Source organism: Crocodylus siamensis, chromosome 4 (assembly GCF_052110815.1).
Source record: "Crocodylus siamensis isolate JL-2025a chromosome 4, ASM5211081v1, whole genome shotgun sequence".
Taxonomy (NCBI): domain Eukaryota; kingdom Metazoa; phylum Chordata; order Crocodylia; family Crocodylidae; genus Crocodylus; species Crocodylus siamensis.
This window is the reverse complement of record NC_143398.1, coordinates 181,830,758-181,848,679: the sequence shown is the minus strand read 5'-3', so window position 1 is coordinate 181,848,679 and position 17,922 is coordinate 181,830,758. Positions and strand designations below refer to the sequence as shown.

At 48.3% G+C, this 17,922-nt stretch overlaps 1 protein-coding gene across 2 annotated transcripts in view; it reads left to right on the top strand.

Annotated features, from left to right (window-relative positions):
- COL6A2 (collagen type VI alpha 2 chain) overlaps positions 1-17,922 on the top strand; it is a 43,392-nt gene that overhangs the window by 22,324 nt on the left and 3,146 nt on the right. The window contains exons 15-28 of one of the 2 annotated variants that reach the window (XM_090045098.1): positions 453-515; positions 1,242-1,304; positions 1,852-1,914; positions 2,585-2,647; positions 3,158-3,208; positions 3,907-3,942; positions 5,581-5,643; positions 6,308-6,370; positions 6,649-6,684; positions 7,090-7,135; positions 7,976-8,128; positions 8,617-9,069; positions 9,638-9,676; positions 13,856-16,959. In XM_090045098.1, the coding sequence (XP_089901224.1) occupies positions 453-515; positions 1,242-1,304; positions 1,852-1,914; positions 2,585-2,647; positions 3,158-3,208; positions 3,907-3,942; positions 5,581-5,643; positions 6,308-6,370; positions 6,649-6,684; positions 7,090-7,135; positions 7,976-8,128; positions 8,617-9,069; positions 9,638-9,676; positions 13,856-14,151 (1,488 nt within the window). In that variant the 3' untranslated portion in view covers positions 14,152-16,959. Of the gene's footprint in view, positions 1-452; positions 516-1,241; positions 1,305-1,851; positions 1,915-2,584; positions 2,648-3,157; positions 3,209-3,906; positions 3,943-5,580; positions 5,644-6,307; positions 6,371-6,648; positions 6,685-7,089; positions 7,136-7,975; positions 8,129-8,616; positions 9,070-9,637; positions 9,677-13,855; positions 16,960-17,922 lie in introns of those variants that run through there. The other variant, XM_090045097.1, reaches the window with a different exon arrangement.

Here is a 17,922-nt window from a genome sequence, read left to right as displayed (position 1 = left end):
CCACAGTGCTGCTGGACTGCAAGTGAAGCTGCTGCTCAGTCCCCCAGCTGGTGGAAACAGGCCGACGCTCCCCCGGGACAGTTGTAACAGTGCTGCATTAGAGACAGTTGGCCAGATCCAGTAGGTAAAAGTGAGGCTAGATGAAGTCAGTGCAGCTGTTTATTGTGAAGAGAATGAGCCATCGGAGTCTGTGTGAGCACCTACACATGTGGTGGTGACTCTCCTTAGAAAAATTAAGTCATTCCCTGAAGAAGAAAACCAACACTGCAGCATAAAACAAACAGACGTTGCACCTGGTCATGTGTGCATGGAAGCCCAGCCACGGGCAATGCAGCAGCCATGGCTCGTAAGCTGGCAGGGCAAAGGAGCAGGCAGCAAAGCCCAAGAGTGGTAGCTAAGCCAACCTACACCTTTGCTGCCCTCTTTGCTGACTGCCTCTTATGTTTGCCAAGGGTCGTCGTGGTGATGCAGGAACAAAGGGCAGCCCAGGAAGCCCTGGAGTCAAGGGAGAGAAGGTGAGTGAAGGCTTCCCAAAGCACAAGGGGCAGGGCACCACTCGGTACTGCCCAGGCTTCAGCTGGCCAGGGACTCTACTGAGGGGACTGCTGGCTCACCAGAAAGCAGCAGACCTGAATACAGCCCTCCATAGGGCACATCTGATCCCTCCTGTGGGGCAATGGACACTGGGGGAGCATATGGTGTAGGCAGGGAAGCTCCTATGCCTGTTAACAGGCAGGCCAGTCCCTGGCACATGCAGGAGGGTGAGGGCCTGGGGTCTGTGTGCTGATCCCACCTGCCTCTAGCATTTTTTTGGAGGGCAGAGCCCCAGTGCAGAGTGCGTTGGCATTCAGATGCAGGGTACGTGCTACTCCACAGTCACAGATTGCCTCAGACAGGTGCAGGGGAAGAGCCTTTGTGGGGCACAGTGGGCAGAGGGCATGCTACATGTCACTCTTTAGTGACCCAGAGCAGGGTTGGGCACAGTAGCAGGAGTCTCCAGATAGGCCTGCTTGGCCTCCTGAGCTGGGCCCTGACACTGAGGTGAGAGGAGAGACAGAAGCACAGCAATGCTTCAGGTATTAAACAAGGTATAGAGAACCCCTTGCTCCATGGCAGAGACAGAGCAGCAGGGCCATGAGGTGTGAGGTGCAATACACTTTGGGTGACCTAGGTGACCTGGGTACATGAGGAGCCTGGTTACAGGCAGCAGGTGTATCTGACTGCTCTTTCCATTCTGACAGGGGGACCCTGGCCCTGAGGGCATCAGGGGCTTGCCAGGAGAAATTGGAAACAAAGGAGCCAAGGTAAGAATGAGTTACAGGCTCAAGTCACCAGGATTGGTAAGGGGCCCCCCCCCACCATCTGTTTCTCCCATGCAGTATTGTTCCCTGCAGGGAAGTCATTTGTCCCCGTGGCCTGCAACTATAGCACCTGCCCCCTGCCTCCAAGCAGGTCCCGCCTCTCCAGGCATGGGCACAGCCCCTGTAGTGGCTGAGGGAGAGCCTTGCCTGCATGCATGCACTGGAGTACTGCAGTGCATTGCTGCTGAACAGCCTTCAGGAAAGGCAGCTTTCAGGGCTGGAGCCCCTGGGCTGGACCGGCAGTGCCTAGAGTCACCCAGGGGAGTCTTCCCCATCCCTGCTCGTGAGGAGCAGCTGGGCTCCACAGTTGATGGATTTGCCATCACAAAAATGCCTAGGTGGGACCTCAGACTTGCCTCTGACTAGTTACACATATGGCATGGTACCAGAACCTCCCTTACCACCAGCACAAACCCCAGACTCCAGATGCTGAAGTTTTCTCTGTCTGCTCACAGTTCTGTGACTGCTCTTTTGTTGCTTTGTTCCTTAGGGGGATCGAGGACTGCAAGGGGCGCGGGGCTCTTCAGGTGCTGTGGGAGAGCCAGGCAATCCCGTAAGTGTCCTGTTCCTTGTGGAACTGTGTGACTGATGGCAATGGCTGGGGTTCACCACGCAATAGGCAAACAGCAAAAGGTGCCAGAGCAGTGAAGGGTTTGTGATGCCAGCACCCTGACTCTTTGGTGTGCTATTGGCTACAGAAAGGAGTGGGCCAGATCCCTGATGGTGGCAAACCTCAGGCAGATTTTTTACCTTTTTTTTGGTCATCAGCTCTGGCTGTTTCTTCAGAAAGAAAGTAACATGGCCCCATCATGGCCCCCTGAGCCACAGAGGGGCTCAAGGCCCAGCTCTGCCTGCTAATCCATGTCACAGTTAAGGTTAGAACCAGGACCCACCATCCCCTGCTGCTATGCTCAGTGCAGTTGACTACACTGGCCCTGTCTCACCGGCCACGTAGCTGTAAGCAACCTTAGTTAATGCTAGCAGTTTGCTGCTGGAAGGAATCTTTCAAGTGCCAGGTATCCAGGGCTCGCAGGCTCTGAAGGGTGTAGGGAAGTGGGGAAAAACTGAACTGTCCCTGGCTGTGTTGTTATAAGCTCATAGAAGAAGTGGTGCTCTACTTGTGTTTTCTTGAGACATCGATATTGTGGTTCCCTGGGTGGCCACTGTGCCACAGGAACTGTCCTATTCCTCCCCTTACTCTGGTCTCTGTCACTCTCTTCCAGGGATCACGTGGAGATCCAGGTGACTTGGGCCCAAGGGGTGACCCTGGCCCACCAGGACCAAAGGTAAAATCCAGGAGTAGGCCCAGGGTGGTGCTGCGCTGTCTCGGGGAGAGCAGGTCCAGGGATCTGTGTGTGCATCTCTGGAATGGGCACTGGATTCTAATTTGCACCCCCTTTCATGTGGGAGGCTAGGCCCTGCTAGGACGAAAGCAGTCTTAATTACACCCAGCAAAATTCAGTGATGTCCTGGGCCCCAGCTGGCTGCCTTTCCTGGTTTCTTTTCTCCCACAGAGGAGCCCTCTGGTTTCTGCAGGTTCCTTCTGCCAGGACAGATCTGTATGTTGAAGTCATTGCTGTCCATGCACCCCTTTCTTCGGCCTTGTAAACTCAGATCCCATATCTACTGCACTGAAGTGCACAGTTGCTAGTTAGGACAGATAGCATGCAGAGATTGCATGCATGCCTTAGGGAGAAAGGAAGAGTATCTGACTGCCATTGGTATCACTCCACTGGGGAGACTGGTCTTCTTTAATGTTACAGTTTCACTGAATAATTCCTTCTTTTTCACCAAAGGGAGACAGAGGCAGACCTGGCTCCGGCAAACATGGCTACCCAGGACCGCGGGTATGTTTGCTTGCACACTCAGAATGAAATTAATGGGTGTGTGGGGTGTGGAGGGGTAGGGCCAGTCCTATCTCTCCCAAATGAACAGCATGGAAAGAAGCAGAGAGGGAGGGACACTTGGGGAGAAAGCTGTGATAAAGTCAGACCAGGTGAAAGGAATCATAAGAGGCTGCCACAATACAAAGCCAGAGTGACCAGCTGTGAGGGAGCAATGGGGAGATCTTCCCCTTGAGAGAGTGCACCGTTCTGGGGGACAAGATGTGCCAGAGGGTTTCATTTTCACAAGTAAGCATTGGTATCATTCCTGGAGTCAGTAGGGAGAGTGCTGCTGAGGCTCCTAACAGCCTTCAGAGTTAGATTTAGAAAACCATTTTTGATTTGTTATGGATCTTCTTACTACTGAGGTACAAGGACAGCATGAGAAATGCAGGTGTGTTACAATCACCACCTGTGCCCTTGAACATCCCCAGTGTATCCAGCTCTGTGGTCAGTAAGGGACTTGATAGTGAATAGCTAGCTACATGATGATGGCTGCAGCCAGATGCACTTGGCCAGGAGTGGGGGAAATAGGACAGTAGTAAAGAAAATCATTTCAGAGGTATGTTAAGTAATTATATTGGGCCTATTGGCTCTGGGTACATGTACAGAAAATAGTAATTTAGAACAAAACTAACTCACCCCCTCTCATCTCTTTCCAGGGTGACAAAGGCGAGAAGGGCTTACCTGGCCCAGAGGTGTGTGTGCTTGACTTGTTTATTTGTTTCCTAATCTAATGCACTGAGCAGTTGGCTCCCAACCCTGCCAGCAAGTGGCTGAGTAACCTTCTTTCCAGAGGCCAGTCCTATTGACTCACCCCACTGCTGTTCCTCATATATGCTGGCCATCATATACCTGTACAGAACTTAGCATAGGTGGGAATGTAGGTGTAAGAGGAGGGGTTTGGGCCAACCTATCCATGGCCTTGATGTGCTGTTGCAACGTAACTGTTAAATAAGAATAATAAGAATCCTGGAGTAGCAGCTTTTGGGGCAGGCACCATGTTTACCTCTCTGTTTGACTCAGATGATTGCTCAAGTATACTTTAACAAGCTGTCCACAGCAGAACATTAGGCACCATGGTCCCCTTGCTTTACCTGTAGAAGTTTAAGGTGCCTTGTCTTGTGGCTGTGTCAGGATTAATCATTTAGTTTTGGTAGTAGGATAGACAATGGATTTGTACAGGATCATTTGGATAGGAATGATCCTGCCTCTGGTATGAAATTGGACTAGATGGCTTCTGAAGGTCCCTTCCAGCCATGCATTTCCATGTTTCAATGACTATATCAAACAAAATTGGATACCAGTTGGGACTGGGGCCTCTGAGTACTACTATAACATATTATAGGGTAGGCTGGCAGCCTATAGGGCACCAAACTTTAATCAACTGGGGATCTGCTGGTTAAAACTCCAACCAAGCCAGGTGAGCAGCTTAAGAAAATGTTTATTCTGGTATTTCATTGCTTTTGGGTATTTGATTTTCAGGTGTTCCATCAACATAATGCTGTTTAATGAATTCATTTTTTTAATGTTGTGTTTTGGGTGCAATTCATTTAAATCCCTCATAATCCCATTCAAAGATAGATAGCTACATGGTAGTGACAATTACTAAGCACTCAGGTTTATAGAAAATAAACCCTGCTGATTACCTGGTTATTTCTCCGTAACACACATTATAAACTAATCAAGGCCAGGTGAATAGATAGTTTGGTGTGGTGTTTCTCACTGAAACAATACACTGTGCATCTCATTTTAACTATTAATTAGTCTTACAAAAATGACCTCCTGGTCCTAGCTATCTTGTCGAGAAACCCAGTCCAAGATTCATTTCCCATGCCACAGTCTCTGCGTAGCAATCTGAAATATGCTTCAGAAAGCAACTGTATTCTTAAATGAATGCCTGTTAAAGGTAGGTCAGTGTACAGGTACTCCTCACTTAACATCATCCCAGTTAATTTTGTTTCATTATTACATCACTGATCTATTAGAGAACATACTCATTTAAAGTCTCTCAGTGTTCTGTTATAAAGTTGTTTGACCGCCTGCTGCTAGTAGGTAACTACTGTGACGTAATTGGATTTGCCTAACATCGTTTCACTTTAAGTTGCATTTTTTCAAGAATGTAACTATGACATTAAGCAAAGAGTAGCTGTAGACATTGCCCTCTTATCTCTGTGCCAATAAGGGCTACACAGTTAAAGGCAGCCTGTGAAACAGCTGCATTTCTGGAACAGGATCATCAGCCATGCTGCTGTTTTTGACTGTGATTCACTGATAGTGATACCTTTCCCAGCACATGAGCAGCTGCCTTGATGTTATCTCTTTTCTCTGAACAGGGTGTAAGAGGCGACTTTGGCCCAAAAGGCACTCCAGGCACTAAAGGAGAGAAAGGGGAGATTGTAAGTACTTTGTTAATGCCACTCACAGCTTCAGGTGTGGCCAAGGTAGGGGTCCCACCTCTATAACCCCGCTAAGCACCACTACTGAGGGAGAGGTGGAAGGGAGAAAATACAGATAATGAAGGTCTGGAGGCCCAGCATCTGGGGCACCACTGTAGGGCAGGAGAGCCAAGTTAAAGGTCACTAGAACTTCCCTCTGGCATGTCTAGTGCCTGTCTGCCTACACTGACAGTGTATCTCGTGCTTCTGGAATCACAGTGTTGCTAGAATCATTCCAGAGCAATGCATTGGGCCCAGAAAGCTAAACTAAACAAGCAGCTCAGGGAAAATGACCCCTGCAACCCTAGAGCATCCCCTGCATGCAGGTCTGACTTCAGTGTGCCAGTGTGTGATCCCTTGGTACTCAGATGGTGGCTGTGTCCTGAGACCAGGGACACTGTGCCTGCAGTGAGATCTGTCTGATTATATGATGCCCCCTCCAATAATCAGTCATGGGAGTTCTGCCTTGGAGAGAGCACTGCTAGCTGCTTTGCATCCCCTGTGTGCTTGGGTACAAGAGGTGCTTGAGAGCCTTCAGCAGTTATAGTCCTAGTTGGGATGAACAGGAGATGGCTCTGACCCCTACTTAAATATGTGCAATTATTTCCTTTTCTTTTCTTCCCAGGGTGACCCTGGCCCCGGAGGCCAGCCTGGACCCAGAGGCCCACCTGGTGAACAAGGCCCTGAGGTACTGTAACATGTTAGTATATGAAAATGGTTGCTCTACTGCTCCCTGCTTCTTACATGTGGTTGTAGCAGTGAAGCGAAGACAGCTGCACCAGTGACTGCCCTCAGGCCCTGAAGGAGGCTGCTCACCCCTGGGCGAGCCTTCAGAGATTCCTTCAGAGCATCCTGGCATCTGGCACTGCTCCTGTTCCTGCCAGTGTCTGCATGAATCTGCCCCAGCTGGCATCTGCAGTGGGGATTCCCAGCAAGGGGAACAACACTGCTTTGTTCTTCTTACAGGGTGACCCTGGCCCAGCAGGACCTCCTGGCCTGACGGTAAGTAGGGCCCATTTCCTAATAAAGACCCTTACACCTGGAAGCTGATGCCATTCAGGGGCAGCCACTGGAGGGTACAATTCCAAAGTGTTCTGAGTGGGGATCACACTTGGGGGCCAGCCTTGCTCTTGGTTACACCAAAATCAGTGGTAGTTTCCTCTGTATGATGGAGAAGAGCAAAGTCCATGGCCTGCTGAAAGAAGGAGCTGGAGAAGGGAGAGCTGATGTGATTTGGCACAGATGTAGCCACCATTAAGACATTGTCCCAATCAGAGAGGCAATGCAGAACTGTTGGGTGAGAAATGAAAGCCAGGCCAAGGGGTTTGGTACAGGCTGGGCCCTGCCTGCCCTGCGAGAAGAGGCTAGCACTCACCTGGCCCTCTGCTCTCTGTGTTCTGCCGGCAGGAATGTGACGTGATGACCTACGTGAGGGAAACCTGTGGCTGCTGCGGTCAGTAGTGTCACTCTTCTTTATGGCTTTGTGTCAGTGCTGAGCTGGGGGGAATAACTTGGGGGATGGGCAGGTGCACCCCTTTGAGTGTTCTTCTCCCAGGCAATCCTTCCTGCATCTGTGATGAGGGGGATCAGGAAGGACAAGGCAAGTCCCTGAGCCATGAGCCAGCTCCAGGCCTGTGTACTGCTTCAGTCCCATGGAAGGCGTTGGCTTGGGGGTGCAGTGGGACTCCTTGTTTGCTCTCAGGCCATGTCCTCAGCAAGTGCAGCTAGTGCCTGGGGGCACCCTTACTTCTGAACACTGCCTGCCATTGGCTCCTTCTGTGGTGAAAGAGTTCCCAGCAAAATGCCCGTCAGAAGTAGGGCAATAACCGCTGCTTCCCCTGCTGAGCTGCCCCTTCCATGCTGGCTTCTGCTCCATGCCCCCATGTGCTTGGCTGTTCCCACTGTGATGCCACTCTCAGACAGTACCTGAAATAGAATAACTGAAGAGGGGCTGTGCAAAGGCAGCCTGTGAGCCCTCGCCCAGCCAGCCCCACCCTCCACTCCAGGGATAGGCATTGACTAGGTGACCCTGAACAGTACGTCACAGTAAAATTCAGGTCATGCTAATGACAGCCCAATCACATGTTTCAGAATAAAGGCTTCCTCTCTCCTGCAGAAGTGCCTGCACATAGTTTCCCCTTCCTCCCTTGCTAGAGGTGGGAAGGCAGACCAAATGGACCGATGACCTGGCCTGCAAGCTACTCCCTTTCCAAACATGGTCTCTCCCCTTTCTCCTGGAAACTGCTATCTACCTAGTCTCTTTTTGATTTCCTCCCTCTCTCCTGTCCCCCAGACTGTGAGAAGCGCTGTGGTGCCCTGGACATCTTGTTCGTCATAGACAGCTCTGAGAGTATCGGCTACACCAACTTCACTCTAGAGAAGAACTTTGTCATCAACGTGGTCAGCAGGCTGGGCTCCATCGCCAAGGACCCCAAGTCCCCGACAGGTTAGGAGGGTGTGTAGCAGAGAGGAGGAGGGGGTGACAAAGGCAGCCAAGGCTTGTTAATGGATTGCCCTTGGAGGGGCAGTCCATTGGCTGAGCCATCTGGATAGTGTCTACTAAGAGCATGGGAACAGGTAGTGACTGCTGTGTTTTACAGTAAGGCTTAGCCCTTCTCCTGGGGCAGGTGTCACATGTCTCTTGTTGGGATCTATCCCCTTCTTTTCAAGCTGCCTGTCAGACTTTTTACAATGTAAACACAGCTCTGGTTTTCCTTGCTTTTCACTGGTGCTGGTCATTGCTGTGCTGTCATCAGTCTTGATAGTGCCTGGCCAGTGTCCTGAACGATGATTCCCCACCCAGCTGAGCTGTACAGCTGGGCAAAATAGAGTCCCTGAATGAGGAGCATTCCCCTGCCAGGTGGTGGCAGAGTGCCTGGGAGAGCACTGGCTCACACAGCGAGTGACCACTGATCTCCCTGACATTGTTGGCAGGAGCCCGTGTTGGGGTGGTGCAGTACAGCCACGAGGGGACATTTGAAGCCATCCAGTTTGGTGATGAGCGCATAGACTCGCTGTCCAGCTTCAAAGAGGCAGTGAAGCGCCTGGAGTGGATTGCTGGGGGCACATGGACACCCTCTGCCCTGCAATATGCCTACAACAAGCTCATCAAGGAAAGCCAGAGAGAGAAAGCTCGGGTATTTGCAGTGGTGATAACTGATGGGCGGTTTGACCCACGGGATGATGACAAGAACCTGAACGCCCTCTGTCAGGAAAACGTCTTTGTCAATACCATTGGCATTGGAGACATGTTCTACCAGCCAGAACAGAGTGAGACCCTGGTGTCAATCGCCTGCAATGAGGAAAAGAGAGTGCAGAAAATGAGACTCTTCTCAGACCTGGTGGCTGAGGAATTCATTGACAAAATGGAGAATGTGCTCTGCCCAGGTTGGTAGCTGCCAGTCTTATTCAGTCCCTTATTGAGATGGGGGTCATGCAGCCATTATTCCAAGATGGTCTGCTACTGACAGTTCTCTGCACAGCTGTGCAGTACCAGTGTGCACCAGCCCACTGGTTACTAGTGCATGCAGTTGGGTCACTACTATCTCCTGAAAGTAACTCAGTAGTAGGTTTGGAGAGTTGTTGTAGCTGTGATAGTCCAGGAAATATGAAAAGCAAGCAATATCTTTTATGGGACCAACTGTATAATTGGAGGAGATGTTAGACAAACTCTTGGGACTGAAAGTGCCTGAAAGCTTGTCCAATATCTTGCCCAACTGTATGATTTGTTCACTAAAAGAGATCATGAAAAAACCCTTGCTTCTCAAATGATGTAGCTCAGGACAGATGGCTCTTTCCCAGCTGGAGTCTCAGTCTCCCATCCCACCAGGCCCTCCACCACTATAGTTTTGGTCTACCCAATGAGAGGCTTGGGACCACAGCATAGACAGTTCCCATGGCCCTGCAGCAGGGACAGTACCACATCACTCAGTATCTCTTTTTATTCATATTTCAGATCCACAGATTGTTTGTCCAGACCTGCCCTGCCAAACAGGTAAGTAAATGAGCCAGCAACTCTGCACCTTCTGCACCATACTGTAGTGCCAGGGGAACAGGCATAGGCTTGGGGGCAGAGATTGGTGAGCTGTCCTATGCGTGTACACACTAGAGGGTGGGAGGTAAGAGATGTCATTTTATCTCAAGAGTCGGCCTATATACCACACCTGGCTCGCTTTTTCTTGTCAGTCTGAGCTCTCTCCACGGGTAGGCTTGTGTACACACAGCCTCTCCAATTTCTCCTAGACTCTGTAGAGATGGTGCAGGTATCCCTATGTTCAGCATATTCTGCTTGTTATATGATGAGCTTCTAGCCTGCATTACTCTTGCTAAAAAGTCTGTCTGTCCTATTCTGTCTGTCTGTCTACCTAGACTGAGTGTTTGACATGTAGGTTACAAGGGATGCAGCCTTGTGAACTCTTGTGATTTTGTTCCCAAGTCTTGTGATGTTCCATGCTTTCCTGAAAGCTCCAGTTTCAGGAGTCAGGTGACTTATATGAGAATCTCATCTTCAGAAATAAAAAAGGGTCCCCTCTTTATCACATACTGTTGTGGAGAACAGCTGGAAAACAAGGCCCCTGAAGGCCCAGAAAGCAGAAGGCAGAGTAAAAAATGTATTGTTTTTTTAAAATGATGTGATTTTTTTTTTTTAAGCCAGCTCCTTGGTTTTGGGTGCCTGGACTTATCATTTGTAAGCACTTATGATTTGGGCTGGGGAGTGCTGAGGCTGGAATGTCAAGGTGTGATGCTAACCTTTTTCCCATGTGCTGTGCTCTTGGGCAAGTGTCTTTCCGCAAAGCTCGATATGGGGAACATGCCTTCCTTGCAGCACTAGGAAGCATATTGTCCAAGCTTCTTCAAAAGGAAGAGTCTTCCTGGCTGTGCAGCCATTGTCTCTGGAGAATACTTACCAAGAACTTCCTGAGGGGATAAAGACAACAGGTAGTAAAAACCTCAGGCAGGGCAAACAGTTTTCCATTAGACATAGTGCCAGACTATTTGCCACAGCCAGCCAGCAGGCTAGCAGGGAGCTATGCACACTCTTCTCCTGCTGATTTACTAATGTGCAAATAAATATTAATTGGGGACAGCACAAAGGCCACCCAACTCTTCCTGGTGCCTAAGGCTAAAGTGATAAGTTGTTCACAAATGGGGCACCTTCCCACTTCCTGAAAGTGTTCTGGATGATGCCATCAAGCCTGCAGTCTGAAAGTGTGTAGAATCATATCCTGCTAGGCTGCATGTGGGGGCTGGTTCCAATCAAAGGATGGAGCAGCTCACACTTCCAACCTCTGCCTTGTCTCAGTCAACATCAAATGTCTATTCTTCCAAAGCATTTGCGATGATGGGAGCTAATGTTAAGACCATGTAGGACTGCTGGGCAGGACTGATTTGTAGAGGTGATGAATATGCCAGGACATTTTCTCTGGCATGCTGAACAGCAGGACTGTCTATCTTCTCAAACAGCAGCAATATATGGGTTCTGCTAGGTGTGAAACCCAAGCCTCCATCATGAGTCTCCACACCAAGGTGAATGGATTCTCATCTCACAGCAACATGCTCAGCTATTTTCATTATTAATGAGAGGTACAGCAGTAGAGCACTACTCTGAACCACTTCATTTCAGAGGACTCTGAAAAGATCTCTGAAGGAAATATTTCTGTAGACCATGCCATAGGCCAAGCAGGGTGTTGGGATCCACTCCATAGAATGGAGTGACGTTATAATGACTATCTTCAGTTGAGTGGATTTGGCCTAGAATAGTTACATGGGTGTAAAAATGGGTGCTCTTTGTGGGTTAGTGACATAGCTGTGCACAAGCCCAGATGTAGGCCTGGAAGTCTGAATGGAATTGAAGTGGTGCCCAAGACGATGACGATCTTTAGCCAGCCTTCCACCCCTAGTGCTAACCTAACGAGGGCATGCAACCACAACTGTGTTGCGGTCAGCATTGTCTCGGAGGGCTTGGTGCAGTTTGGTCGTGGCTGTGAGGAAACAGACTCTTGGAGGAGCTCAGCTAGGAACACCCTAGGTGAGTTAAGAGATTTCCTGCTTACTGGAAGTGCATGACTAACAGCTGTCTCTGCATTGGTGCTGCATTCTCCTCTGCTCTCCCCATGTTCTGCGGGGTTGTTTTGAAAAAAGTTGGGCTTAATTCACATCCAGTCCACTCCTCATGGACAGGGCTTTGCCAGGGGAGTGAGGGAGCTCAGAGTCCTACAGGCTCACCCCTACGCATTGGATAGGTCAGACCTGAGCAGGCCTGACAGAGTACAGCAGAAAGGGAGTTGCAAGGAGACTTCACTTGCCACTGGCTTGTCAGAATTGCACTGCTGGCTCTGAAGAGAGCAAAGGGCATCCTTCCATGCACCCCTACTCAGAGCACATGGTACCCCAAAGACCTGGAAGAGGGAAATATTATAACCTCACCCCTTCAGCACTGCATTGCACATGTTCCTCTGTGGACACTGGGAGACTCAGTAGGCCTTCAGCCTATCAGCAACCCTTATAAGGCATTGCTACAACACCTGCCTTCAGGATGGGCTTGTGCCTAACAAGCATGCCATGATCGCAGGACTTTGTGAATCACTTAGCACCATATACTTACTGGGCAGTGGATCACTAAGCTGAGATTCAGGCTGGGCAGCATGCAGAGTGAATCTGAGCTAACTCCTGGCTTTGGTACAGATGGCATGAACATCTATGGGGCTTCTTCTAATCCAGGCAAACATCTTTTTCAGAGGAACTTTGCTTTGCACTTTAGGGGTTGTTCACAGGTGAACCTCAACACAGAATTCAATCAATCAGAAAGACCTGTGGGCAGCAAACTGGGAATAGTGGCCCATATGGGCCATGGCAGAGCCAAGCCCCTGTGTTCCAGCAGGAGACCATCTGCTGCACAGAGTACCAACTCTGAAGAAACAGGAGCAGGGTTTGTGTTCGAAGGGAGATTTCTCATAGAAGCTGCTTTAACTCCCACTTATTTATTCGCTGAGGCAGGCTGTTTATTTGTATGTGGTTGCCCCAGGAAATCACAAAACTTGCTGCTATCTGACCTGGCATCCAAAGGAAAACTAGGTCTCTTTGCCTTCCCCCAAGCAGACCTCCCATCCCCTGAATCCTCCTGGCTGAGGTCCAGTAAGATAAAATAGGTCAGCTCATGTCCTTGAAGACATTCCCAACCCTATTGTTAACCATACTGAGCAAGAGGCAGAAAATAGAAGTGGTAACAGCAAAGAATCTATCCATTCAACAGAGACATACATGGCAGAGCTGGCTGAATGCCATTGGGCAAGTTTACTAAGAGCTGCTTGTGCTCATCAACTATTGTTTGACAGTATTTACCTGGTTGAAAAGCTGCTTAAATACTATTTGTCAAATAATTTCACAAAACAATTATCTAGCAAACAATAACAAATTGTCTGATGTCTTCAATGATTGTTTTTTAAACATTTACCCATCTCCACTAGATAAAGAATTCCACTGCTGAGGCTTTAATGCCACAACTGATGCTTTACACTTTAAAAACTTAATAGTCATTTTGCCCATGTAAGTGTCATGACATGGAGAAATGATCAATATAGTGGTTAAAGGCGGGCGATATTTCCCACTCATGAACTTGTCCAGCAATAGAGCGTACCTGGTTATCTGTCTGCTTCTGTTCTATAGAAAGTGAAGTGAAACATTGGGTAACACAACTTTGTTCCATTCAAGGGTAACTTCTGTTTACTTTGAGATAGGAACAGACAGACAAAGCAATTACAAAGGGTTCAGCCCACTGCCCTTACAACAATATATTCGTGCATCTGCTTGTGCCTTCACATGCTTTAGGATCTGATTTCACAGTAGCTGAGACCATTCACAGGAAACGTTGAATAGACACTTTTCTACCTATAGGAAATTATTTCCAAATACTCTTTCATGGTCTTACGAGGGGACTCTTTCCATTCCCTTTGACAATGTTTGGGCCAGGGCTTCAGTGAGACAGCCATGCATCTTTGTATCCCACATTCTGAGCAGATCCCAGAATTAAAAACATGACTTTGTTCTTTGCTTCTCTATTCCTCATTGGCTCACTCTTCCTCTAGCACAATGTACGTAAGAGAACCCAATAGCAGTTAGACACACAGCCAATGCTAGAAAGCCCTGAAAATATTCTTTTGACGCTCACTTGCAGATGGCAGGAACCCTGGGAACGAACCCCCAGTAATTTTCCGCCCCATGGAAGAGGGGGTCAAGATAAATTTCCCCAGCACCATACAAACGATCGCCCAGTTCCTAAACTCCACGCGGGAAATCCAGGACCCCAACATGTACACCCAGCTGGTGGCCACTTTGGCCTATACCGCCGAAAAAGCCAAGTTTGCCACTGGACATGATCGGCAGGAGTGGATGGACCTATTCATTGACACTTTTAAAATGGTGCACAGCGAGATTGTGGGAGATCCAGAAACGGTGCTAGGGCTTTGCTGAGATGTCTGCTATAGAGGATCTCACCTGGATGAAAACTGTGGTTGAGTCAGGGTGGAAGGGGGAGAGCTGGTAGCTGTTGGGAAAACATTTTTACCTGGAAACCACTTTTTCTGAGTCCCTGTTTGTGCAAACAGATATGCAGGCAGGTGCTTTTAGTTTGGAAAAGCCCAGAAAAATCTCAGTTGCTCTCAGCTACTGACTTGAGATAAAGGGTGTCTTTGGCTTGGCTGGCAGTCCAGCATGGCAGCACTTTCCATAGAATAGGAGATGAGCTTGCTTTTTCTGCTATTGTCTTTTTAAAAAAAAAAAAGAAGAAAAGAAAAAGATCTGCTGACTGCTAACAGAAGTGCTGGTCTGTGCTGTCCACAGGCGATGGATGCAGACACAGATTTTGGCCTTCTGAATAATCCCACACTAGGAAGACTGATTAGAGCTCCAACCAGATCCCATAATGGACCTTGCTGAGCCCTCAGTCATACCTGGCCAGCATGGCTGAGCTCGTGGGCTTACCAGCATAGGTATAACTGAGGGCAGGCATGAAGCCTTTCCTTGAAATGTGCACAACAATGTGTGTTTTAAGTGTTTTTCTATTTAGCTTTCATTCTAATGCCTTCTGTGTTCTCGTTTTCTGTTCAACAACAAGGGCTTTCCTAGGATTGCACAAAGAGTCTTAGCAAGGCCAAGATGACAAAGCAAGCTACCCTGTCTGTTATCATTACAATGTTTAAACAACAGCCTAATCACAGCGCAGCCTGTGGTATTAAGAATAGTACGTTGGTGTGAGCCATTGGGGATGGCCATCATCATCTTTCCCCTGGTGTGCTGATTAAGGATTGCCCTTGTTAGAACATGCATAGTATGTTCTGTGTCTGATTGTACTCTAATGTGTGTACGTGTATTACAGTTCTCTTGTTTTTCCTCACTGTCCTGCACAGTAACATATGTATAGACACATCTAGGGAAAAATGCAATATATAGGACCTGGAAGCAAAAGCTAGAATGCACTAACTGCACAGTTAAATATGTACGGTATGTTATTATAATGCTTACAGCTACATATTTAAATTCAGTGTAGGTTTATGCATGGAAAGTTCAAAACTAACGCTATGCTGGATTCAGAGAGATTATAGCCATTGTTGCTATAATATACAGCTCAAGACACAGAGGATGATTTTCAAAGGCATAGTTCCTATTCACTTTCTCCAAGAGAGAGGTACCTAGCTAATGGCTATTTGTGCCTTTAAAAGTCATCCCCTCAACCTCACCTGCAGAAGAGGAGGGCATAATGTACTTTGTGCCAGTAAGTGAGCTCTGTGAGACCTCTAACTTTGATGTAGTTTTATTATAATTACTTCAACTTTCCCAGGCATATTTATTTAACTAATGTGCAAAATGGCAAAGCCAGGTGCTTGACTTACTTAGTCCTTGAATCATATATTAGTGTTTGGGCTAAAATGATATCTGTTTTAAAGCAGTTAAAGACAGTATAGTTACCTGGTCATAGCCAGGAGTGAGAAACAGTAAACTGGAATTAGGAACTGGAAAACCTGAAAAACTTGGCTTGACCGCATCTGGGATCTACAGAACTAGACTGGAAAGTGCCTCTCAAGAGGCCTTCTCAGGAGGTGACTAGGCTTTTGGCTTTTGTTCAGGCTGGAAAAACTGCACCAACATAGACTTTCTTCCAGTTCAACACTTTTTGCTCCCAACCTGTCCCCTGCAGGGCAGTTTGGAGACACTTGCCACTGCAACATAATGAGAAAAGAGGTAACAGCATTTCTTCAAGCTTCATAGTTGTTGCATTTAACTTTCAGGCAAAGGTTTAAGATGAGGCTCTGCCTGTTTTTGACCCCAGTTGCCTAGTTCTACCTGTTATCTATGTATGCGGGATCATCTGCAGCCAAACCCAACTCCCACCCCCAACACCTTTTTGGCACGTGACTTTAGCCTGATAAATTCTGAACAGCTAAATTGCTTTGACCCTGATCCAACAAAGCAGCACTTGAGCATTTGACTGGCTTAAAGCATGCAGTTTATTCTGTTGGTTTCAGTGGGACTCCTCAAGGGTCCAAGATGCTTTGTTGAACCAGGTCCTAGGTCAGTAGAATTTGATTTTTTTGGAAAGGTGAGTATATTTGTCTTCTCAGCTATAGACATTTATTTTGTAGTCACCAAGAAACCAAGCACAAAGACTTGAAACAAATTAGCATAAATCTGTAAGAATAATCCAAAATGTATCAGCAGCATATCCCAGAGAAAATGTCCCCTTGCCCTGAGCTGCAGCCCAGCTGAACGCACTTGTTCTTTTTCTTTTAAGTAAGAATATCAAAGTAATGATACGATCCTGATATGTCCCTAACAGCCAGAATCCAGAGTCCAATATATTCACTGAGAGGGAGGATTTGGGGTTTTGTGAAGGTAGGCAATTGCTGGGCTCACCCCACTTCACCCCCTAGGAAATGTGAAAGGGACACAAGTAACCTTAGTGGCTAGTGCTTTTCATGTAAGGGGACAGAGCCAAAAGAACTGAAAAGACTTGCAAAAAAAACCTCCCAAAAAACAAACCCAAAAATCAAAAGAGCAAAGGTTGTAGTATGATCCCCCCTGTCTGAAGGAGCAGGATTATTAGAGGCAAGACACTGGTGGTGCTTCCGCTGTTCATCTCTTTTATACATGCTCTCCCTCCGCCCTGCATCAGATGCTGCCCAGTACCTAGAATGTAGTGTGGTGCGCTGCAGACACGCACGCCTCCCTCTATAAGCTGTATGACAAGGACCCATACTCCCATTAAAGCATGATGTGAAGTGACTGGCTTGCCGGCTTTGTGGTGATGTTTTTCAGTCTTCCCATGCCCTTGATGAAACCTCATGCCCTCCCTGCCCCTGATCCCCTGTCCTTTTCCCTCTCTTGACATCAAGTACAGGTTAGCCACGATCCTGGGGGTACATATCTACATGAGTACTCATGCATAAGTCCTGTTGGGTTACAGGGCAGATGCATGTCTGACCCCAGGCAGGCATTGGCCTGGGAAGGGAGCCGTGTGCAGGGGGCACGTTGTGTGGTATGCCACATGGAAATGAAACCTGAGACTGCCCTCCAAATGAGAGATGGGCCAAATTTCAGTCTCCTTCAGGGCCTTCTTTCTAACATTGCACTTAGCTCCCTCCAGGGATGGAAGCTGTCATTGCCATACTCAGGTAGCCAGCTGAGAAGACAGGGGACCTTTCTCCAGCCCCATGAAAGAAGACATGTTTAGAGGACAGAGGTGTGAAGGAGCTAAACTGGCCTTTTGTTGTATGACTTCCACACGTGGCTGCTGAGCTCAGCCCCTACCTGTTCTATGAAGGCAAAGTCCTTTCTTCAGAATAGATTTGCCTGGAGCCAGTTTCAGTGAGAAGTTTAAAACTGACCCACCCTGACTCTCCCCAGGGGGAACGAGGTGCCCTTGCCCTACTCCATAGCTGTCATAGCCAGAAAATAACTTCCGCACTGAAGTAGCATCATGCCAAATCCATGAGGATGCAGGGATGCTGCCCCTTTGCATGGCTGGCCACGTGAAGGGAAGTACTGATCAGCTCCCTCTTTAATTGTTCTCCGAATAAGTGACACCGCCCATCGTACGGTGCTGCAGAAGGAAGAGGAGGAAGCTTGCTGGTGTACTCTGTATCTGTGGGGCCTATTCTCATCCCTTGTTGCCTCCTGTCTCCAGGCAGAGCTCCCCTGAGCAGCATCCACCAGCTCCTTGGCCGCCTTTGAGAAGCAGCACGCGTT